Source organism: Chiloscyllium punctatum, chromosome 2 (assembly GCF_047496795.1).
Source record: "Chiloscyllium punctatum isolate Juve2018m chromosome 2, sChiPun1.3, whole genome shotgun sequence".
NCBI classification, from domain to species: domain Eukaryota; kingdom Metazoa; phylum Chordata; class Chondrichthyes; order Orectolobiformes; family Hemiscylliidae; genus Chiloscyllium; species Chiloscyllium punctatum.
In genome coordinates, this window is record NC_092740.1 from 88,209,402 (window position 1) to 88,235,284 (window position 25,883).

At 39.0% G+C, this 25,883-nt stretch overlaps 1 protein-coding gene across 2 annotated transcripts in view; it reads left to right on the top strand.

Moving 5' to 3' along the window:
• LOC140486332 (phosphoserine aminotransferase-like) overlaps nt 1-25,883 on the top strand; it is a 168,693-nt gene that overhangs the window by 12,530 nt on the left and 130,280 nt on the right. Inside the window, exon 7 of one of the 2 annotated variants that reach the window (XM_072585318.1) lies at nt 1,830-1,943. In XM_072585318.1, coding sequence (XP_072441419.1) covers nt 1,830-1,943 — 114 coding nt within the window. Of the gene's footprint in view, nt 1-1,829; nt 1,944-11,914; nt 11,963-25,883 lie in introns of those variants that run through there. The other variant, XM_072585328.1, reaches the window with a different exon arrangement.

The window sequence follows — 25,883 nt, forward strand, 5'->3', positions numbered from 1 at the left end:
TATAGGACCTGAAGATTATTGATGACCTGATAGTAAATCTTCAAGTCAGTTATCAGAGTTTGATCAGGTAGATGAAGAGAAAATTAATTGCATATGATTCCAGACCAAGGGCCATTAATATGAGAGTTGTTGCCATACATACTCGTGTAAAAGTGACTTTTTTTAAAGACTATTTTAAAGGTTCAGCTCATTTGGTCAACTAATTCATGGGCACTAGTTTTGAGGGACTGAAATTCATGCTGCAGCTCAGTATATAGAGGAACCTCAATTATTTGACCGAGATGGGTGGGCACTATTTCGTTCATTATTGATTTCATTCATTTCGTGATTATTTGGTTAATTGATTACCTCTGGGGCTTGGAGTTTTCTGTGTAATTTGCTCCCTATTCATGAGCTGAGGCAACAGCACACTGCGTGTGAGCCCCCCGGCCTGTCTCCAAAACATCCGCTCCCACCCATCTCACCCCCAAAACCCCATCCACCCCCACCTGCCCCCCAAACCCTGAATGTGTAAGCGCCTTGAACTTTCCCGCCAAATTCTTATGTTTCCCTTCCATTTACTCTCGTATTTATGAACCTCAGCAATATTAACAAATTTGTAAAAGTATTAAAGTTATATGTAGCTAATATATCTCACTTTTATTCAGATATAATGGCACAATTAAAATGATAAACGTTTTAACGATATTTTCTTTTGGATGTATAGTGATCAAAGTGCAATACGTGCCAATAGACTTCGTACTAGTCTGAATGAATGAATGAATGAATTAAAATGTGCTGTAGTAAATCATGTGGGCTACCAGTAAGTAGAGTTATGAATGAATGAATAGAGACTCGATGTATGTAAACAAAGAGCGATGAGGAAAGTTACTGGTGATGTTGGGGAAATAAATCTTTTGCCAAATCTTTTAAAACAAGATAGTCAGGAGAGCAGACCTTGAGCAATCCACTAGCTTTATTCCATGGCCATGGATGACGTCTTCATTCAGAATAAAGTCCGATGCAATTCCAATGAAATACCAAATATTACAAGTTTTATAGTTAAATACAAGCCTACTGCCCAGTAATTTCACAACTTAGGGGCAGTTGTAAGATTCCCATACATTGCCCAGACCTACATTTCTTAATGTCTACAAAACTGAATGTTATTTTATACTGCTGGTTCAGCTAGGCTAGAATTACTGATATGGGACAGAGACACAATACGTCATTCTTTGGGACAGAACTAATGGCAGTTGCAAGGTCAGGCTTATCAAAACAGAATTCCTCACTTAGGCCTCAGACTGCACAAGCAAGCTAGAAATCTTACTGCAAAAGTTGTTTTATGACAAAAATGGCTTCTGTGTCAATTTTGGTCAATTTTTCCATAGTATGAATGAATGAGTGAATGCAATTTTGTTTAAGTGGGTGAATGAAACATGCAGTTTCCTTTGTAAGAGGTTTATAATATGATATGGTGGATTCGGCTTTTACACAAGATATATGGAAAAAACAAAATTTTTTGGCTAAAAATAAGGGGTCAACGTTTACATGAGATCAACTTTTACGCGAGTATATAAAAGTAATAAATCCAATAGTGAATGTAGGGGATCAGTTAAATTGTGTAACTTATTCCTTGAGCTGAATAGGATAGATACTTTTAAGGAAAAAGTAGATAAGAGAAGAAGGAACAAAAGGATAGTAAGGATAATGAATTTGAGTGGAAGGAACGTAAACATAAAGGTTAGATCCATTGCAAGTAGCTCATTTCTGTGTATTATAAATATTATGGAAATGTTGTCTGTAGTATTTTACATTAATTTCTAGGAATTCTGTTTTTTTTATTACAGCCCTGGATTTGCAGCAATGTGGAATTTCTAATAAAGGAGCCAAAGCTTTGCTTGATATCTTGCAGACCAGTAGTTCTCTAATTGTGTTGGATGTTAGAAAAAACCCATTAATCGGTGAGTTTCATAATAGAAATGACATTGCTACAGCATGTTTTCGTTTTAGTATTACATTTTTCATGTGCTTAAATGTCTTCCCACATTTGAGCAAAGTGAAATAAGGCAACACGGCTGAGGATAGTTGCTGGTTAAGAAGTTGATGCTGTATTATTTTATGAACATTGTGATACCTCTGGCATAGGTAAAAACAATGACTGCAGATGCTGAAAACCAAATACTGGATTAGTTGTGCTGAACTGCTGTGCTCTTCTAGCACCACTAATCCAGTATACCTCTGGCATAGTTTGTAAATGCAGTGAAGTGGAGAATCTGCAGTATCTTTTGCTTTTATATTCGATCTCCCTTAATGTAATAAACTGCAGCATTTGTTACATTTTAGTTTCCTCCCATGGTTTTTTATTTATTCTATATGTTTATAGTTCCTGTGAATTGCAACTTAGACCTTGTGTTTGAATGGAACATGTTTAATGTACTGCAGAACTAATAATTATCTCCTTATAGATATGCTACAGTCAGTTGCACTAGATGTCCGTTGACATCAATTGAATGTAGATGAACCAGGGTTGTTCAGCCTTTTTGTGTATGAGACCACAATTTTTGTACTCGAGGGACCAGTGAGCAAATTTTCAAAAGCTAAGGTTTAGCACAGTAGTATGCATGAATTTCAAAATAAAAGTTGAGTTATGAAGAAATAGCCTGCTTCAGCAAAACTAAAGTCAAAGCAATAAAGTGATAATTTTAGAAATGAGTAATTAACAAAGATAATGATTACAAAGTCTCAAGTTAACAGAGCTAGAGAGAAGCTATCTTGACTTCAAGTCCTCATTGCTAAAGAAAAGGGAGGGGACTGAGGCTGAACTAAGGAGTTTGGTTTAATTGGTAATAACCGTCTGTTTGCCGCCATAGGTGAACACTATGAGCTGGGGGTGTCTCGATGCAATTCAGGTAAGAATAGAGGGTTGAAAGAAGATATTCTTCAATTTGTGTATTCTCCTCTCAGCCCACCAAGAGGATAGGTTTTTGGTGAGGGAGCTGGAGAAGATTCATGGAACACATAGGAATGATGGATGGTATGTGTCCAAGTTGCAATAGTGTATTACTTGGAATAATATTTTACTTGTCAATACCTTTTTAGTTATTGTCAATGGTAGAAGTTGCAAAGTCGGAAGATGCAATTGAAGTGATCTTGGTGAGTTCTTGCTGTACATCCTGGAGACAGCATGTTCTGATATCACACTGTTGGGAGTGTTTTCTTTTCCTGCTTTGACTTACTTGATTGCTTCCACTCTGACCTAACCCCTGGTTGATACAGTGGACATTGAACAGACGTTTCCCCTTCTGCGACTGTCTAGAATAAGAGGTTGTAGATATAGAGTGAGAGGAAGTACGTTCAAAACTGAATGATGGGAAACTACTTCTTTCAGAGGATTGTGAATCTCTGGAAGTCACTGCCCTAGACTGCAGTGGAGGCAGAATCAATAAATACATTTAAGAAAGAAATAGATAAGTTTCTGATTAAAAGCAGGGTAACAGGCAGGAAAGTGGAGTCAAGACTTGGATAAGATCAGCCATGATGATGTTAAATGGTGGTGTGGGCTCGAAGAGCTGAATTGCCTACTCCTAATTCCTATGTTCCTATGATATTCTTGTCAACTGCTCTGATCCTCCTTAATGAGAACAGCCTTTATTAAAAGGCGAGAGGCTGACTGATATTCTACCTCAAGGCTATTAATTTTTTTTCTTGAACTTACCTCATTCATTGTTCTGATGTCTTGCACCAGGTTATACCAGGCTCACAACCGCTGACTAAGTGTCCTGCCATTGATCTCCTCCCATTTCATCTCTTTATTCCACTATTCTTGTTGGTAACTGTTATGACACGGAGTAAACTTTTCTGCTAATTTAAATCATGCATACAGAAAAGCTCACCTCGCCTCGTAATCTGTTAAAGTATGAATGACAAAGAACTTCCAAACTATTTAAAGAAAACAATTAAGAATCCAAGAAACACAAGAACATTAAACAACAACTATCCACATGGTAATCCTCCTTTGTCTGATCGATTTATCTATTTCCCACTCTACAAAAATAGCCGAGAAAATCCCCTGCTTAAGTTTAACAAAAATCTAAAATTTCAAAACCAGCCAGTTGTCGATTTTTCTTTTCCCTTTGTATTGTCGACTGTACTTTCTTGGGTCTTTTCTTTGGTCTTCTGCTTCACGAATGTCATATGAAAAGATACCTTTCAGAGAGAGGCTCTGCAGGCTGTATTTCATTGGTGCTGTTTGTCACCTTGGCAAACTGTTTAAAATACACGATTTTATGTTCCTGAAAACATTGGATGGTCTCATTGATTTGATGTCATCAAAACATTAAAATTCAGATTTGATGGGATTTTTGTATCGAAACTGGCTGAATTCAAAGTTGTTGAGTACCATGGAATGCATGCTCCAGCTATTTGTTTCACAACCTTTCTAGGTCCATGCCTGCTTCCTGTCTCTCTCAAAGGTACAATACATACTGTGCCAGCTTCCTCTCTTAAAGGTACAGTACACACCTACACCTTCATAACAGTAACTACATATCCTTTCTTCTCACATCAGTCCTATAGTAGACTGAAAATCTGTGGAGCACACAACAAGCTACTACGTTGGTTGTGCAAGAACCTAAGAAATAGAGAAGGAATAGGCCATCTGAATTTTAATGTTTTGATGACATCAAATCAATGAGACCATCCAATGTTTTCAGGAACATAAAATTGTGTATTTTAATAGCTTAGTGCTATTAAAATAAGTGCTGATCTGATCATGGCCTCAATTCCGTTTTTCTGCCATCCCAATACCTCTAACCCTTGTTTCATTTTTAGATCAATGATTTGTTGAACTATATTTCAATACTGAGCTTTCACTACTGTCTGGAGCAGGGAAGTCCAAAAATTAACCATCTTTTCAGAAAAAAATTACTCTTCATCTCTGTGTTAAATAGAAGAGCACTTTTTCTGAAACTGCCCATTTACTCTGTATATCTACACAAAGGGAGCTATTCTCTCAGTCTCCTTTTGAGCCCCTTCGTGTTTAATTAAGATCACCTCTCATTTTTCTAAGCTCTACAACATATTGGTGAGACCACATGCCTTAAGTACTGCTTGGTCAAAATTCTGGAATCCCTTTTCTATTGGCATTGTGGTCTAATTACAGATAATGAACTGCAGCGGTTCAAGAAGGCAGCTCACCACTACCTTCCCAAGTATAACTAGAGATGGGTAATAAATGCTGGATCAACCAGTGATGCCCACATTCCACAAATGAATAACAAAAAAAGATCACCACTCATTCTTTGAAACTTTAATGAATAAAGATCTTACTTTCTCAGGCAGTCTCACTAAGTTAATCTCTTCAACTCAGGAATCAGCATCATGAATTTCTTTTGAAGTATTGTTAATGCCAATATATCCTTTCTGCTGGGTTTGCATGACAAAAGTCATCTTTTCAGTGAAGCGGGCTAAGTGCAAGGGTGAGAGGGAAATGGCAGCACTCATGACCTAGATAGATATCTCCATTGAGCTAGAGAGCACTTTAACCTCTGGAATCAGATCTTTGCACATCTTACCATGCCTTACACCAGTATTCTGTTGTTTGCCTACATTAAGACTCCACAAACAAGTGCTTTCGGCTTAAACTCCAGTTCTAGGTGACTTACAACAGTCCTGAATGCCAGTGACCTTAACTACCATAACTTCTAACAGTTATTAGTGTACTTGGTGTAATGGAGCACTCAATAAATTTTGGTCCCAAATCTAAGTTTACATGCATGAGTACTGATGTGAAAATCGGTGGAAGGTGTGGTGGAATGAAGTGACACTGCACTGTCTGAGATTGCTTCTTTGTTTCAGCTGAAAATGTACGCTGATGATAGTTGCTCCTTGGTAGGCATTTCCAAACATGAGTCTCCAGAATTGGCTAATTCAGACTGATGTATGCACAGTGGATCAAAGTAAAACACTGCCTAGTGCTCACCAATGCTCCTTATGCATGCTTGTGAAACTAGTTACCTTCCAGTGACAGCTCCGATATCTCTCCGTGAATAAGCAGCCTTCATGCTGTCCAATCAGTTTGAGTAGCCGAATGGACATCCATCAGCTAGAAGTGGGACTGTGACATAAGTTAAAGTCGAAAACTTGAATGAGTGAATTGATGTCCAAGTTGTATCAGTGCACTGACTTAAACTTTACGGCACATGCCATATGCTCCAAACCCTCTCCCTTGCGTTTAAAATGCCCCATAGGATTCTAAAGCTAACAACTACTTTTGCAGGGCTATTAAGGATTGATAAGAAAATTGCAACCTTACTAGGATTGCCTTCATCTGGAGAACATTTTAAAAAGAGTAATTCAGTTTGCTTAAAATTTAAATTGTCTACAATCGAGCTAGTAGATGGAGCTAGGATATGGTGGTTTTAGTCACAAGTGTGGAATTGTGATTGTAGGTAATGGTAACTATAGGTAATTAGATGCACACATATGAACCTGATCATTAACAACCCATTCCAGGCATTATGCATATGACTGACCTCTGAAAAATAGAGTATGGTGCTGGAAAAGCACAACAGGTCAGGCAGCATCCTGGTTGAGGGTTTATGCCCAACGATACATCGATTCTCCTGCTCCTCAGATGCTGTCTGACCTGCTGTGCTTTTCCAGCATCACACTCTCGACTCTAATCTCCAGCATCGTTTTCTCCTCTGGAAAAATACTGTTGCAGATAGCGTGATGAAGAAGCCTACACTGGATAAAAGATTTTTAATGTAATGCTAGCAGATCTTCTGTGGTGTTGCACAGAGTAAATCTGATTTTTTAAAAATTCTGAACGGTATTATTATGAACATTGATATATTCTCTTCAGCACAGTCTGGGCTCTAGAACACTGGTTGGTGGCCACAGTGGGTGATAGCACTGGGAATAGAAGTCAGATTCTGGTACTTTTTGAAGATTCTGGAGGGTAATAGAGAGAGAAATTCTCGGAGTATTAGCAACGGCTAATTATCTGGGAATTCTAGGGACATCTTCCTGGAATTTGTTGAGAGTTAAGGAGGTGTATTTGAGAGCAATGAGAATGGTTATGCTTCAGTTTTAACAGGTCGTTAGGGAAACTTTATTTGGAGTAGTGTACAGTACTGGTAATATGAATATTGAAATGTTGCAATGCAACCACCAAGCTCAAGGTCTCCATCTCAATTGTGCAATATTTCTGTTGGTGATTTTTCAATTTTCTGGAAGAATGCCCAAAAGGTCTTTCTATCATCTTGTCTTTTTGCGAAAGCATAGCACTGACACCCTGAGCACATGCATTGATAGCCAACTTAAATAGCTTTGCATAATTAGGTGTGGCCAACACTGGGGTAACACAGCTTTCAAGCTGTCAAATGCTTTCTGATAGTCCACTGTCCACTGAAGTTTCTGAACTTCGTCAATAAGTCAGTCAGTGGAGCAACCGGACTGCTAAAATTCAGTACAAATTTTCGATTAAAAAACACTCAATCCCAGGAATTATAGCACTGCCCTCTTTGCTGATAATATGGGAAACTCCCCAACAACCTTTGTTTTCACATCCATGGGACTATCGTCCATGTCCAGTAACGGACCCAGGAACATGACATGGACTTTTGTGAATTCGCTCTTCTCTAGGTTGACCACCAAGCCCACTTCCTGAAGTCGATCGAACAATTGATAGATGCTCTAAATGTTTCTTCCATGTGTGACTCAAAATCACCAGGTCGTCAATGTACATCCCACTATTGGGTAATCCCAAAATAACTGTATTGATTAATCTTTGAAATGTGGCTGGTCCATTTATCATATCAAATGGGATGACTTTAAACTAATACGTATATTCGGTGTCACGAGAGGATCTGACTTTAGTTCTTCACTTTGTGTTGTAATGAGCAATATGTTCTCTGTTTACTTTCTTTCTCCACCAAAATATCTTTTGAGCATATTAATATGATACACTCTGTGGGATTTCTTTCTGTCTGGTATTATTAAATAGCTCACCTCACTCAATTTCCTTTCAATTTGATAAGGTCCACTAAACCCTGCTGTAAGATTCACCCATTGCTGGAAGTAACATTAATACTTTGTCACCACTAGCAAAATTGCAAGTTTTTGATTTCATGTCCGCTTTCTGTTTCATCATATACTGTGCTACTTTTAAATGCTGTCTAGCCAACTCACCTGCTGTATTTAATCTTTCCGTGAAAATTGACATATAGTCCCAATATATAGTCTTTGAACTTTGACTCACCAAGGTGTCTTGAATTAATTTCAGTGGTCCTCTTACCTCATGGCCAGAAAATAATTCAAATTGATTGAACTTATTAGGTTCATTTGGTGCATCTCGAACTGTAAGAAGCATAAATGGAATTTCTTTGTCCGAATCCTCTGAATAGCCTTGTCTTTAAGCCCTCAACATGGTCTTTAAAGTTTGATGCCACCATACTAATGCTCCCTGCAATTCTGGATGGTATGCAGTGGATTTGAATTGTTTTATTCCTAAACTATCCATAACTTCCTTGAATAATTTTGATGTAAATTTGACCTTTGATCTGATTGTATCTGTGCAGATTATCTGTACCTAGTGAAAACTTTGAGTAACTCTTCTACAATCCTTTTCGCCTGATACTGCGTAATGGAATTGCCTTTGGAAATCTAGTGATACATCCATTATGTTAACAATACTGATTTCAACTCTTTTTAGGTAGGGGTCCTACAAAATCTATTGAGACTCTTGTAAAAGGTTCCTCAAATGTGGGAATGGATATTCATGGTGCTGGTTTTATCACTGCCTGAGGTTTTCCAGTTACCTGACATACATGTCATAATTGGCAAAATTCAACAACATCCCTATGCAGTCCAGGCCAATAAAAGTGTTTTGTATTTTGGCTTGAGTTTTCCTTAATCCTAAATGGCCTTCTACTAGGAAATCATGTGCTACTCGCAAAACTTCCTTTCTATAACCCACTCATAATACAACTTGATGAACTCCTGTCCATTTCTCATCTGCCTGAATATGTGATGTCTCCATTTCCTTATCAAGACTTCTTTTTTTAAGATAGTTATATTCTGTGATACACTCAGATTTTTCTGGTTATGCTTTTTGATACAACTGCTTTAGTTTTTCATCTTGTAAATCTGTTAATTTCTCTGAACTGAAAATATGCATTTTGTCCTCCATTTGTTCTTGTTTTTTCTCAACCATTTGATCAAACATAGTCTTTGAGAAATGAACTTTAACTTACTTATCTTTATTCTCTGATTGCTGATCCTGCTTCAACCTTTGGCTTTGAGATGTTATTACCACAGAGTCGGGAAAAAGAAATCCCAGGATGTACTTCCTGTAACATCTCAATTCCCTGATTTTTACACTGGCTTGTCAACTGCAGTCGGCATCACTCCAACCTGTGATCCTGCTATATCATTACCAAGGATAATTTGTATTCCTGTAACTGAGAATTTCTCAATTACTCCTCCCACCTCTTCACTACTTTTCACCGGACTCTCCAACATTTCATGGAACACTACTCTTCTCACTGTGAATTCCATATATTACTACCTGTTCTGGCAGTAATCCTTTGGAGTTACATATCTCCTCCTCTCTCACCATCAAACATTGACTTGCTCCCATATCTCTCAAAATTTTATTTTCTTTTTCTACTGTTCCTGGCATATATCCATAAACATTACCTTTGCAAGTAAATTCATTAAAGAGATCTGGCACTTTCTTCTCAACCAACCCCTGACCAGGTTCTACATTCTGGTGCAGTTTTTTTAGCTTCCACTGTGCTTTTTTCTTACCACTTTAACAAAGCCCATTGGCTTATCCTGTTTCCCCACATCCGTCTCCTAAACCACCAACACTGCCGACTTGATGTGGCCTACTTTATTGCTGTGAAAACACCTGAGTTTTTTTGTTTAACTTCTCTACCCCCTCATGGGCTTCCTTTTTACCCTGTGATAAACTACCTTTACTATCTTCAATGAAATCTCCCTTTTCCCTTAACACCTGAGAATTTCTTTCTTTACCCAAATTTCTATTCCTCACAGATTGAAATTGATGTGAAAAGCTAAACTTTGATTTACAAACCAACTCAATTATCTGCCTTTTCTGCTGCTAATCTTGCAGTTTTAACTCTCTACTCTTCTACGTGAGTTCTCACTACTTTAGAAATGAATTTTTAAACTCCTCCAAAATAATCGTCACTGTAAGAGCATCACTTATTTGATCAATTTCAGTGCCCTTATCCGCCCATCTCAATTACTTTGTTTGATTCTTTCAAATGCAATGTCCCTCCTTAAATTCCTGAAGCGATGTCTGTAGGCTTCTTGTACTAGCTCATGTATACTAAAGATGGCACTCTTCACTCATTGTAGTCCCCAGATTCCTCCTCTGGTAGTGATGCAGAAACCTTACTAGCTCTAGCAATCAACTTTGTTTGGACCAACATTACCTACATGGTCACCAGCCATTTCATTTGTTTAACCCGTTTGTGAAGAATGACAAGAATATGATAACATTTTTCATTAAGATGGAGAGTGATGTAGTTGATTCTGAGACTACAGTCTCAAAGGAAGCTACGATGATATGAAGTGCGTGCTAGCAATGATAAATTGGGAATGTTGCTAAAAGAGATGATTGTAGATAGACAATGGCAAATATTTAAATAATGCATGGTGGAAGTGCAACAATAGCTCATTCCTGAGTGGCACATCAATGAAATGGGAAAGGAAACTTGCCAAGGCTAACAAGGGAAATTAGGGATAGTATTAGATCTAAGAAAGGGACAATTGGCCAACAAATGCAGTAGGCATGAGGATTGGGAATAGTTTAGATTTTAGCCAAGGAGGGCAAGGAGATTGATTAAGAGGGGAAGCAGAGTACGATAGTAAGCTAGGAGGGAATATACTAACTGATTGTAAATGCTTCTATTGGTATAAATTGTTCTGTTATAATGCGTGTTTCATCAATGCGAATTCGCTATAATGTGATTGACGAATTGGGGATGTTGTTTCTACAGCGCAAAATTTTAAAATCTGTGTTGGCTGTAACACAATCACATCACCAATAATTTAAGCGCTGTTTCTAAAGTACAATTTTCTATAATGTAGGATTGCACAAGAATGCAATCATCATGTTACGGAAGAACTGACTGTATGTGAAGGGAAAAGATTAGTGAATGCTAAGGTCCCTTAAAATCAGGAGTCGGGGATGTTAAAATGGGAATAAAATGATTATTAACTACATATTTTGATTCTGTCTTCACAAATGAGGACATAAATAACACCTCAGAAATGTTTGGGAACACAGGAACTAGTGAAAGGGAGGAACTGAAGGAAATTAGAATTAGTAGGAAAATGGTGTTCAGGAAATTTTTGGAATGAAAGGTTGTGAAATCTCTGGGGCTCAATAACCTTCATTCCAGAGTATTTAAAAAAGTGGCTGCAGAACTAATAGATCCATTGTTGATCATTTTTCAAGATTCTTACAAACTCTGGCACAGTTTCTGTAGATTGGAGCATGGCTAAGGTAACCCTTAGGAGGCGAAGAAAGAATCATAGTACAAATCGCCTGATTTCACAAATAGGGAAGATGCTTGAGTCTGTCAGAGAAGATTTTGTAGTGGAGCACCTGGGACAATGGTGGCAGATTTAGACAGTCACCGTGGATTTGTGAAAGAGAAATCATGCTTAACAAATCAAGAATGTAACTAGTAGAGTTAAACACAGGGAGTTAGTGGATATGGTTTCCTTGGATTTTCAGAAGGCTTTTGATAAGGTCCCACTGTTAGGTTCTTTTCCTGAGGTTTCACACATGAAATGCAATTCACACACACCAACTTTGCAAACAGTTTAAAATTTAATCAAGCTTGTAAAGCTAGGTCACCCCTCTGATACTTTTTGCAGGTATGTGAAGTTGAGTCAGAAGAAAGACTCTGAACAAAGAAAATACATCGCCTTTATACAGGTTGGTTGGCAGTGCTTACAGATATTCTGACTACTCTCCCACAGTCACATGCCATTCATGACAACCCATACTCACATGTTACCCTGGATACAATGGTAGGATGAGATCATCCTCAGAGATAATTCGAATGTAAATGCCCTACTCCTGGGGAATCGTTATGCAGAGAATTTTCTGACTCACTGATTCCCCAAGACAATGCAAGTGCAACATACCTAGCATCAAGGGATGGCTAGAAAGCATTTCTGAATGGAAGAGATTGAATCATAGTTTAATTTGATAATAGCAGGAGTACAGTAGCAAATGACTGCCGAAATGAGGTGTGAATTGCAATGAATGGTTATCCACATTCCTGCATGCGACCTGTGAGACAGATGTCACCCCACCCACTTCCAGAATGTTCAACCTTGCAGTCTAAGTCTTTAATATTACATTAGTGTCCAGAGAGGACATTTAACCTTTCACCACGTAAAAGATGAACATTTAAAATTAAAGCAAATGGGATTTGAGATTGTGTACTAACATGGAGAGAGAACTGGTTGGCATAAGTAGGCTGTTTTCCAAGTAGCAGCTGGTGACAAGTGTGGTACTGCTGGGGTCAGCATTTGAGTCCCAATTTTTTCACAATATAGATTATTGGTTTCAATAAGGGAATTAAATGGAATATCTTGAATATCTCTTCCAGGTGACACAAAGCTGGATGGGAGGGTGAACTGTGAGGAGAATTCAGAGATGCTTCAGTATGATTTGGACAAATAGGCAAATATATGGCAGATGAAATATAATGTTTGGTTATAGAGGGAATGCACCAAAGGTTTACCAGACTGATTCCTGGGATGGCAGCTCTGCTGTTTAAAGAGAGACTGGATTGGTTAGGACTGAATTCAGAGAGTTCAGAAGAATGACAGGGAATCTCATGTTACGTATTAAAATTCAAGCGCACTAAACAGGGCAAATGCAGGAAGGATGATCTTGAGTAGAGAATTCAAAGCCAGGATCCAAAACTCCAAAGGGATGTACGTTTAGGACTGAGAGCTAAAGGGATCAAAGAGTATCGGGAGAAAGTGGACAAAAGAACAGACTTGAATGATCAGCTGTGATTATATTGAATGATGAAGCAGGCTTGAATCACTGGCCTTTTTTTCTCTCTTCTATTTTCTGTGTTTCACAATTATTAATTAATTGATTTTAAATTTATCTTGTTTCTATGCCCTTGGCTAGGCAGTTGAATTAGTTCAGTAACATTACCACAATAGTATTGTTCACTTAGTTGATTGCCCATGGTTGCCAGTTAGCCGTAGTAAATTAAGATTTATTGGCTAATGGACATAGACAATATATTTGTGTTTTATGTTATTATTGAAGGTGCTAAACAGTGGGATTACACCCTCTTCCATCTGGCAGAATATACAAAAGTTTGAATACAAATACAAACAGCTTCCCCACTGTTCTTAAACTTTTGAATGGCCTGTCAAATGTTAATTCTGATCTTTCTCTCTGCACCTTTTCTGCGGTGTAACACTGCTCTGCACTCTGATCTGCTACCCTGATGCACTTTGTATGGTAGAGTCTGGCTGTATAGCATGCAAACCAACATGTTTCACTGTCTCTTAGTACGTGTGACATCAATAAATCAATCAACAGAATTAGCATGTGATCACGACTTCATGTATTCTCTTTTCTGAGCTGCATTAAGGGAACTGCTACATGAAGGCTCTTTTCATAAATTATTGTAGTTGGAAATAATTCAGAATAGTTTTGTCAGTCTTTGTTCTCTTTTGTTCATTCAAGAGTCTCAATGGCATGTCGCAAATTTGCAATCTGGTATATTTGCAGCCAATATTTAAGTCTCAAGCTTGTTTGTATTTGTTATTGGATGCCTTTAATGCTTGTAAGTTCTTTTACACCTGTCTTGAAACTAAGAGATACCTTATTTCAATATATTTTATGTTCTTCAAGAGAATGGTGGTAGTGCCATCTAGTGGGAGATGTTAAGATTCACTAAAACTTCACAGCTTAGAAACTGTAAATAAATTTCACTGAATCTCTGATTGCTACACAGGAAGGAGTCCATTCAGCCTATTGTTCCTATGCGGATTCTCTAAAAGAGCAACTTATCCAGTGACTCTCCCTGGAACACTGCAGATTTTTCATTTTTGCATAATAGTAATTCAATTCTATTTTGATTGCATCAATTGAACTTAGCTCCACTGTTCCCTCAAGGAGTGCATTCCAGATCCTAACCAATTGCTATGTGAGAAAACTTACCATCATGTCTCTGGTGTTTCTTTTCGCAGTTAACTTAAATCTGTGTACTCTTGTTCTTGATCTTTCTATCAATGAAATAGTTTTTCATATCTATTCTGTCCACATCCCTCATGATTTTGAATACTTCTATCAGTCATCTTTCAACATTTTCTTCTCCAGTGAAATCAGAAACTGCCTGTGTAATTGAAGTTTCTAACACCTGGAAGCTTCTCATTAATCTTTTCTGCACCCTTTCTAATGGATTCAAATTATTCTTAAAGTGAGGCCCCAGAACGGGATGTAATCCTCCAGATGAGGCTGAATCAGTGTTTTATACAAGGTTAATGAAATAACTCCACAGAGGCTGATATCCTGACACCAAGTCACTCCTTATTTATATATGCAGAGTATTTGACATGGTCCAGCTTCCACAGAGACCGCTCTGAGTGTATAGAACCTCTGACACGCCTGCTTATATCTGTCAGTCAGGTATCCCTGTTTGGACCAGGTTAACAGCCCTAATCTATGAGATCCACCTGGCTGACCTCATTACAATCACTACATCCCTCCCCCTCTAATTCCAGGGATTTGGGCCTGTTCTTTTTCTTGTAGCCTCTCCTGGGGCACTTTCACACCAGGTCTGGTTCCTCTGACTCAACCTCGGATACGGGTGACATGAAGCAGACTGTAGCCCACCTCTTGTGCCCGGAACATCTCAAAAGAAATTAATCCTCTTCAGGCAATAAAGGTGTTGAGGCTGCAACGTTTGCTATGTTCATTTCAGACTCTGAGATTTCTTCAGTGCTAGATGGAGGGGGAGAACACATGTGTTTTAACAACCTTTCTGGCTGTTCTGAAGGGCCATGAATGTTTTGCTCCCACCCTGTTTGAGTTTGCAGCCTCCATGTGTCCCACACTCATTTTCAGGATCATCACACCTACCAGAACTTTGTATGTCACAGGACTTGACCTCGTGTGGACCATGTCTCTTAGCCATACATGGCCATTTCTCTGATTTTTGGCACCAAGCTTCATCCCCTGAAGTCAACTTCTTCTGTCTCACTTAGGGGAGTCTTGTGTCTGGCACTGGAGTTCCTGATGCCATTTTACCCTTGCCCACCCCCAGGTCCAAGAAGATCAGATATAACCTGCTGCAGAGTATTCTCCGCATTAGCAACTCTGCTGGAGCATTCCCCCAATTGCATGAGGGATGGTCTGCTAATCAAATAGGAACCAGGCAATTTGGTATTGAGTGAAGCTGTAAGCTATTTCTTTAAGTCTGCGTTCAAAGTTTGGACTGCTCTTTCGGTCAGACCATTGGATGATGTTTGGTATGGAGCTGTCCTTATCTGCCAAATGCCATTTGACTTTATGAAGTATGTGAATTCCCTTCTAGTAAATGATGGACAGTTGTCTCTGACCAACACTTCTGGGAGTCCGTGTATTGTAAAAGGTGCTTGCAGTTTTTCTATCATTGTCCCTGTTTTTGACACACAACTTTTTGTTTACATCCAAACACTTTGATAGGGTGTCCACAATGACTGAGAAAATTGAGTCCATGAAAGGGCCAGCACAGATGCTGTATTACCAAATCCAGCTTTTACCCAGCCATCCCCATGAATGTTGGGGAGCTGCTGTCATTAAGTTGTCACTCGGGACATTGTCCCACCAACGCTGCTATGTCTGCAGCTAACCCTGACTACCAAACATGACTTCTCATCAACATATTCATTTTGGATAACCCTGGTGGAGTTCAACCAGTATCTAGGCGAAAGTGAGGACTGCAGATGCTGGAGATTAGAGTCCAGATTAGAGTGGTGCTAGAAATGCACAGCAGGCCAGGCAGCATCCGAGAAGCAGGAAAATCGACGTTTCAGGCAGGAGCTCAGATGCTGTCAGACCTGCTGTGCATTTCCAGCACCACTCTAATCTTGACTTCAACCAGTTACTCTTGCTCCCCGTTATAAAATGCTGTCCTCTACGATGATCTGGTGTTAGACCACCAATATGATTAGTTTTTCTGACTTGATTGACTGACTGTTATTCAGGATAAAAACTTTTCATACCAGGTTTCATCATTAACAGAAAATATTGTTATTTTTTCTACTTATGGTATCACAATTTTAACAACTGGCAGAGCAATTAAATATTCTAAATCTACTACTATACAATTTAAAAATATTCCCTTAAAACTCCAAATACACAGACATAGTCATTCATGATTACTATAGATGGTTTGACACAGATATTGTGTTGAAAAGAAACTGTAGATAGCGAACAAATTTCTGAAGACCAGACATCCACATCACAGAGTGGGTTAAATTATCACTCACAGCTCCTTTGATTTTAGCAATTATGACACATTCTTGTCTGTAAAGTAATGGCTATTCTTCACTTCAGTAGTTGGTTGAGTGAACCTACCTCTTACTCTGTTAGAGTTCTTTCTTTTAAGCTTTCTTGCTTTTTTCTGTCTTTTCATCCACAGAAGGAGGTGAGCCATGTGTTTTCAGTTTGCGCACTTTGGATGTCTGTAACTGCCTTGCTCTTATAGATTTGAAACAAACTGCAACTCAACCAATCCAAGGGCTGTCATCAGGTTTCCTTTACTCAAAGATTCTTGGTGCCATTTTGTCTCAAAGTACCCTGCTCACTGCTTTACAAAGTAACGTTGTCTTGCACAGTTTAAAAATGTGCACCACTTCATTTTCCTCAAGTTCAGAAAAGGTGGCTCCATCCAAGGTATATCAACATGTTGTGATCTTAGACTTGTCACAATCCATGGAATCAATCAAACATGAGAGACGTAACAAAAACTATAGTAGAACTTCAAAAACCACTTGCAGAACTGGATATGAAAGTAGCAAACCTGCTTTCTGCTGAATTATTCAAGTTCAAACCTCAGCTTTCTACTGTGGAGAGTAAAATGAATATGCAAACGAAAAAGGCTGAACAAAAGTTCAGGATAAACTGAAAACAGCAAATGCTGGAGGTCACAGCGAGTCAGACAGCATCCATGGAGAGAGAGAAAGCTAATGTTTCAAGTCTAGATGACTCTTCGTGAAGATTCGAGATGAAAAGTCTTCTGGACTTGAAATGTTAGCATGCTGTCTTTCCATGGATGCTATCTGACCTGCTGTGATCTCCAGCATTTTTTTTTCCAGTACAGACTCCAGCATCTGCAGTAATTTTGTTCTTAAGTTCAGGATAAATCCTGGCTTAAAAATACCATTTCTGAGTTGATGAAATCTTTATGGGATACGTTTACTTTGTTCATTTAAGATGAATGAAGAACTGACAAAGAAAGAAGGAAAGTAAAGCTGAAATACAAGCTCATTATCATAGAAAATATTGCTAGTTTACAAGGAGATATGGTGCAATTTGTATGTATATCAAATCCACTTCACAATAACAGCTGCAGAAACATTGACTTGAACTCAAAGCAATGTTGGAGAAAATGACATGTATAAAATAGGCAGAAATGTTTGTTGTGCACAAGAAGGAACTGTAAGTCACTGATGAGTCTATCTTTTCAGAAATAAAGGCCAGTAGTGATGCTCTAGTGAAAGAATTCAAATAGGACATAGAGGAAACCAGTCAACCAACTACTGAAGTGGAAGAGGTCCAAGCTTCAAAGGAAATGAACAAAAAGAATTGGGGGGCTAAACAATTATTACAGTAAGTTTTAAAGGAGTAAAATACTGGACAAATAGAAAGCTAAAACTGTGATGGAATTAGAAAAACTTTCATTATGGACCTTTCATAATGATCTTGAAGTTCTTCAAGAATAAATCAGTAAATGAGAGAATCAATCGCTGTACTGAAACCAAACACAGCTCTCGTGCATCCAGAAAAGCATATTGTAGAACAGCAATACAGTCAGGTGAAAGAAAAACTTGACAACATAAACAGGAATTACAGACAATACCACTGATGACTGTCTGGAGATGATGTTGATTTCCAATTTCACCAATATGGAATCTGGATATATCACCAAATTGCCTATACTTTAAAACGCAGCTTTGATGAGTTTCTGCAGTGCATCTTGTATATGGTACACACTGCTGCCACTCTGCATTGTTGGTGGAAGGAATAAAATTTAAGGTTGTGGATGTCATATCAATTTGCCTCTGATGTTGAATTTCTATGAGTGATATTGGAGCTACGTCCATTCCGGCAAGTGGAGAGTACTCCGTCACACTCCTGACTTGTGCCTTGTAGATGATGGATAGGCTTTGGGGGGTTGGGAGTTGAATTAAATGCTGCAGGGTTTCCAGCCTCTGACCTGTACTGAAAACCATAACCTTAAAATGGCTGGTTTAGATTTTTTGTTCGCAATATGGGTATTGCTGGCTAGCCCAACATGTGTTACAGAATTTGAATTGCAATTGAGAAGGTTGTACGAGTATGGTAGTGACCCACACTGCTGTTGGAGAGGAGTTCCAGGACTTTGATTCAGTGTCAGTGAAGAAGTGTTGCAATGTGTCCTCTAAGTGGTGCATCTACTGGCATTGTGCTTCAAGATGGAGGCTGTGTACGTTTGGGCTCCTTTTAAGGTTCCATTTTCACAGAATTGTTATGGAGATCATTTAGGCTAATTGTGTTTACACCATTTCTGTTCCCTAGTGCCAATCTCCTGCCTTTTCCCCATATCCTTGTGAAGATCTATGACCCCTCGAGGGGCCTGTTGGTTCGAGATCGGTCAAAAGAATCAACTAATACGGTCTGTTCAAAATGAAAGGGTCATTAGTTTATTGAATTAAGGTACCTTGACGCAATTCTATCCAGCAACACAGGTTAAAGCTTCTGTGTTCCATGGTGAAGATGCGCAATTACATTTTAAAATTACACATTTTTCATATGTTTTTTAAGAAATAGTACAGCCTTAATTACAGGAAAGACCAATCACGTACATTAAGGTGACATGATTTACAGCAACTTAATTCAATGATAATTCCTGGGAAAGAGCTCTTAATTACATAAATCATCATGCCATAGTTGGAGTTCAAGGTTAGTTCAAATGGTCAATTAATGTGTCAGTATTCATTTTATGAAAACTCTATTGTCCTCTTAGAATTTCAGCTTAACTCTGTAAGTCAGCAGTACAGGGTCACAGAGTTCAATCAATGTTCTCAGCCATTTTTATAGTCTTTTAAATTGAAAAACTATTTTGTGGTTAAAAAAATCTACATATACTTGTTGCCTAAATTCAAATTTTAGATCCTCACTTGCACACTATTTTGACACAAATCTTCGATTTTTGGGAAGATTTGTAGCTCAGGGTGATAAGTAAGTAAGTTAGCTTGCTGAGCTGGAAGATTTGTTTTTAGATTAGATTAGATTAGATTAGATTACTTGCAGTGTGGAAACAGGCCCTTCGGCCCAACAAGTCCACACCGCCCCGCCGAAGCGCAACCCACCAATACCCCTACATTTACCCTTACCTAACACTAGGGGCAATTTAGCATGGCCAATTCACCTGACCTGCACATCTTTGGACTGTGGGAGGAAACCCATGCAGACACGGGGAGAACGTGCAAACTCCACAGTTAATCGCCTGAGGCGGGAATTGAACCCGGATCTCTGGCGCTGTGAGGCAGCAGTGCTAACCACTGTGCCACCGTGCCGCCCAAAATGTTTTGTCACCGTGACTAGGTAACATCATCAGAGTCTCCAGTGAAGCGCTGGTGCTATGTCCTGTCTGTTCATTTATAGGTCTTGGTTTCTTAAGGTGGGTGATGTCATTTCTGGTTCTTGTTTTCAAGGGAAGGTAGATGGGATTTAAGTCGATGTGTTTATTAATGGGGTTCTAGTTATTGGTGAACTCCATCAATAAACACATCGACTTAGATCCCATTGTCTTCCCTTGAAAACAGGAACCGGAAGTGACATCATCCACCTGAAGAAACCAAGACCTATAAATAGACAGGCGGGACATTCCACCAGCTTTTCACCGGAGACTCTCACTGATTATGTTACCTAGTCACGGTGATGAAATGTCTGAAAACAAACCTTCCAGCTCAGTGAGCTAACTTACATACAAATAGTTATCCAATACCCTCTTGAATGTCTCAATTAAACCTGCCTTTATCATGTTTCCAGGCAGTGCTCCATATACTCAAACTACTCGCTGTGTGAATGTTTTTTCTCACACCACTTCTTCTTTTGCATATCAGATTTTAAGTCTCTGCCTTCGTGTTCTCTTTTTATTTAATGAGTGTAAAAAGTTTCTCCCTATCTATTTTAATCATTCTGCTCATGATTTTGAAACCACTGTCAAATCTCCTAACAGCTGCTTTATCTCGAGGAGAACAGTTCCACCTTCTTCAATCTATCTTAACTGAAGTTTTTCATTCTTGGAACCACTCTCTTGTAAATTATTTCATGTTCTCTCCAACGCAGTCACATTTTTCCTATAATGTGGCACCCACAACTGTGCACAGCATTCCAGCTTGGGTCTAATCAGTGCCATGTACAAGTTCATCATCACCTCCCTGCTGTTGTACTTTATACTGCTGTCAATAAAGTTGAGAACTCTGTATGCTTTATTAACTGCTCCATCTGTCTTGCCTGTTTCACTGATTTTGAACATATACCCTCAGGTTCTTTGGCTCCTGCACCCACTTTAGAATTTTTAAAAAAATCATCTTTCAATGTTCTGACCAAAGTGCATTGCCTGTCACTTCTCTGCACTGACTCTCATGTATCATATATCCATCCACTCCATCAACATCTCTGTCCTTTTCGAGTTCCATACTACCCTCCTTTATAGTTTACAATTCTTCCAAATTTAGTGTCATCTGCAAACCACACAAAAATCCAGATCATTAATTTATATCCAAAAAAGCAAGAAATTGACTCCTAGGGAACTCCACTACACATTGACCGTTACTTGGTTTCCTGTCACTCAGCCGATTTTATATTCGGCTTGCTACTGTCCCTTTTATACAGTGGCCCATAATCTTCCTCACAACTCTGCTAAGTGGCACTGTGTCAAATCCCTTTTGAGATTTCATGCTTGCCACATCAACATTATCTTATTGATCATCTCTGTTACCTCTTGAAAAAGTACAGCAAGTTAGTCAAATGCTATTTTCTGTTCAGCAATCCATACCGACTGCTCCTAATCAACCCACCCTTTTCTATATGACAGCTAATTCTATTCTAAATAATTATTTATACAAGTTTCCCGATTATCGAAGTTCAACTTCTTTGACTATTTTCATAATTGAAATTTCTCATCCTAGAACTATAGATGTAAATCTCTTCTGCACTTTGTCTGATGTATTTACATCCTACCCATGATGTGGTGGCCAGAACTCTATTCCAGTTGATGTTTAACAAAGGTCTTATGCAAGTTTAACATCACCTCTTTGCACTTGCACTCTGTGTCCTATTAAATAAAGCCCAATATACTGTCCATTATTTAATTGTTTTTTCATGTATAATGCCACTTGAATGGTTCGTGCACATATGCACCAAAGTTCCTCTGTTTTTGTGCTCTCTTTGGAATTGTAAGCTTATTTTATTTTACCTGTGCATCACCTCACAACTTCTCTGCACTGAACGTCATCTAACACTTATCTGTCCGCTCCACCAACTTTCTATGTCCCTTTGAAGTTCTGCACAATTCTGCTTAATTTACAATACTTTAAAGTTTGTATCATCCTCAAAGTTTGAAATTGTCTTTTGTATACTAAGATCTTCATCACTAATTTATATTAGGAAAAGCAGGGGTCCCAATACTGACTAAATTAAAAAAAACTGCAGATGCTGGAAATCAGACACAAACCAAATATTGCTGGAAATGCTCAGCAGGTCTGGCAGCATCTGTGAAGAGAAATCAGAGGTAATGTTTTGGATCCAGTGACCCTTGCTCAGAATTGATAGTAACTAGAAAAAGGTTGGTTTTTATGCAGAGAATAGGGTGGGGCGAGAAGGTAAGGAGTAAATGAAGGTGGAGATAGAAAGCAAAGAGAGACAGGAACAGTTGCATAGACAAAGGAGTGGATAATGATCTGCCTGGGAGAATGGAAAGCTACTAATGGGGACTATTACTGGCTAAAAATGGGTTGTCAGTAATAGTAGACCATGTGATAAGATGGTCAGGGGCAGGGGGTGGGTTTAGGGGGGAAGGTGTGTTGTGGGGATTGGGGTAAGGACTTGGGAGAGTTCAAGCCCTAACACTATTGAACTGTATATTAAGTCCAGAAGGCTGTAGAGTTCCCAAGTGGAAAATTATGTGCTGTTCTTCTAGCTTGCGCTGAGCTGAACTGGAGCACTGTAGCAAGCCTGAGACAAAGATGTTGGCCATGGAACACGGTGGTGTGTTGAAGTGGCAGAGTCTTTTTTGAACGTAAATATTCTGTGAAGTAGTCATCCAGTTGCACTTTGTTTCCCCAATGCAATCTTCACTCCAACTGACTCCCACTGTTACCTTGACTATAAATTTTCATACCCTGCTTCCTCTAAAGAGTCTATTCCATTCTCCCGGTTCCTTCAATTCTATTGCATCTGTTCTGATGATGCCAATTTTGACCAGGAAGCTTCCGACATGTCCACCTTTTTCCTCAATGTAGGATTCCCCAGCATCATAGTGGACAGGACCCTCAGCTGGGTCCAATTCATCTCCCGCAATTCAGCCCTCCACCCCTTCTCTTCCCACCCACAACAGTGATATGGTCCCCCTTGTCATCATCTAGCATCCCACCAGCATCCACAATTAGAGGATCCTTACCCGCCATTTCTGCCACCTTCAATGGGACCAGACATATTCCTCTCTCCTCTTCCTGTCTGTCAGCCTTCCTTCACTCCCAAAAAACCCCATAGCCCTATGACCACAAAAAGGTGCAATACCTGCCCATTTGCTTCCTCCTCCTTCAGTGTCCAAGGGCCCAAGTACACCTTTCAAGTGAAGCAGCATTTTACCGACACTTCATTCAATCTAGTCTATTGCATTTGCTGCTAACAACGTGGCCTTTTTTTTCCCCTTTTTTATTCACAGGGTCAATTATTCAGGAATGTGGTGCTTATTATTTGAGTTATAATGAGATTCTTAAAGTTCTGTCAGCACTGCATTATTTATGATCAACTCGGGCTTAATTAGTAGTCATGGTTCTAGAGCATGATGAATTTTTAATAAATATTTATTTTTTCCTCTGACTTTCTTAAGATGTGATACAATTTTCAAATATTTAGCAGCGATTCTTTGATATTGTCTTCTTGTATATGCATCAAGTTGGATATTACTATGAGCAAAGTAAGGTCTTTATGGAATGGTTTTGGTATCGTGTAATGTCACTGGAGTAGTAATCCAGAAACCAATTTGAATGTTCTGTAGGCATGGGTTTGAATTCCTTCTTGGCAGATGATGACACTGGAGTTCAATCAAAAATCTGATATTAAAAGAATAATCTAATGGCGACAGTGTAATCATTATTGATTGTTGTGAGAACCCATCTAGTTGACTAATGTGGGAAATACACCATCCCTTCCTCGTCTGGCTGATATGTGACTCCTGACCTATAGCAGTTTGGTTGACTGGTTAATTAGGGATGGGCAATAAATCCTGAGCAGCCAGCAACGCCCACATCCTAAGAATGCAAAAAACTACGTCCAGAATTGTGAAAGTGTGTTTCATTGGAATGGGGATGTGAGGCCAGAGATGAAGTGTTGTGGAAGGAAGAGTTGGAAAGAATATCTTATTTTCTCAGTCCACCGTTCCTTCTATTTGATTTAGTATTGATTCTTGGAAGTGCCTGTGACACCACACGATTGCTGTGAAACCGATAAAGAAGACAGATAAGATTCTTCACTATCGGGGTATGCAATAGCCTACTGGTATTAAAGCAAAGACCTGGGCAAAGTTCTGATGACCCGGGTTTGAAATGGCAGATGGTGAGATTTGAATTCAAATAAAAATCTGGAATTAAGTGTCTGAAGATGACATTGTGGATTGTTGGAAAAACCCGTCTGCTTCACTAATTTCCTTTAGACAAGGAAATGGCCACCCTTACCTAGTCTGCCCTACATGTGACTCCAGACCCACAACTGCCCTCTGGACAAATAGGGATGGGTAAAAAATGCTCGTCTTGCTAGCGTTGCTCACATCCCATCAATGAATATTAAAACGAAAGTCCAATCTTTATGAAATAAATCTAAACATACTTGTAGAATTTACTTAATTTGATATCACATCTGCAGATGAAATCAGATCATTATTATTGCAGCTAGATTAGCAACCCTATTCCACTAGAATAGAGGGTTTAGAGCAACTAACACCCCATACAAATCCACAGAATCTTGAACTTTGGAAGCTGAGAAAAAGATACAGATGTGGTTTTGTAGGATCTGATTTCTTTCCTCACCCCAAATGTGGCTGGTGTTTTACATGTATTCAGTCTTGCCGACTTGCACAGTGCAAATACTGCTTATTGGGCTTTCAGTCTCTGCTGTCTGTTGGAAACTATTACTGCACTGGTTTATATTGAGCCCTTCTTGGCTCCTCGGATGTTGCTGAGCTTTCACTAGTTTTTCAACCACTCTAGACATTTGTGAACCCAAATCCATAGAACCTGGGTTGATGCCTGGTTTGTGGTAACACTCCCTGCTCCAATATGGAGTCCATTTTTCTTTCCTTTTCTTATTTCACCATGATCGAGGAGAAAGTGAGGACTGCAGATACTGGAGATCAGAGTCAAAAAGTGTGTTACTGGAAAAGCACAGCTGATCAGGCAGCATCCAAGGAGCAGGAGTCGATCTATCGAGTATAAGCTCTTGATGATGCATGCTGGAATAGAACGCTGTCCTCTTGCCTCTAAATACCACCACCACCACCACAAAAGCTCTTGTTTTGAGCAAAAGCTCTTCATCGTTGACTCTCCTGTTCCTCTGATACTGTTAGGTTCTTTTTCTGAGGTTTCACACACGAGATGCAATTCGCACATGCCAACTTCTGCAAACAGTTAAAGTTTATTAAAGTGTACAAGCTAGGTGACCCCTTTGACCCTCTTCGCAGGAATGCGAAGTCGAGTCAAAGTGAGTCTCTGAACAAAGAAACCACATCCCCTTTATACAGGTCAGTTGGTAATGCTCACAGATACTCTGGCCACACCCCCACAATCACATGCCACTCAAGACAACTGCAGCCACTCCCTCACAGTCACATGTTACCCCAGGTACAATGGTAGGATGAGATCATCCTCCGAGATAATACAAATATAAATGCCCTAATCCTGGAGAATTGTTATGCACACTATTTCCTAACTCACTGATTCCTCAAGACAATGTAGGTGTGATATACCTAGCTTCGGGGAATGGCTTATGAAAGCATTTCTGAAAGTTTAATTTGATAATAGGGGGAGTAGTAGCAAATGACTGTCTAAATGGAGTGGGTGTCATCACATTCTTGCATCAATGTCATTCTTACTCACTTCCAGAATGTTCAGTCAGTGCAGTTTAACTCTTTAATATTATATTAATGTCCAGAGAGCAATTCCAATTTAATCTTTTAACATTACAATACTGCCTAACCAGCTGTGCTTTTCCAGCATCACACTTTTTGACAGTGATCCCACAGCTGCTCTTCAATGATCCATATACTATTCTGAGTGACCAATTGAATATTTTGTAACAGAACTACTCCTTCTGCTGTGAAGCATTGTAAGTAACTACTGTTTCG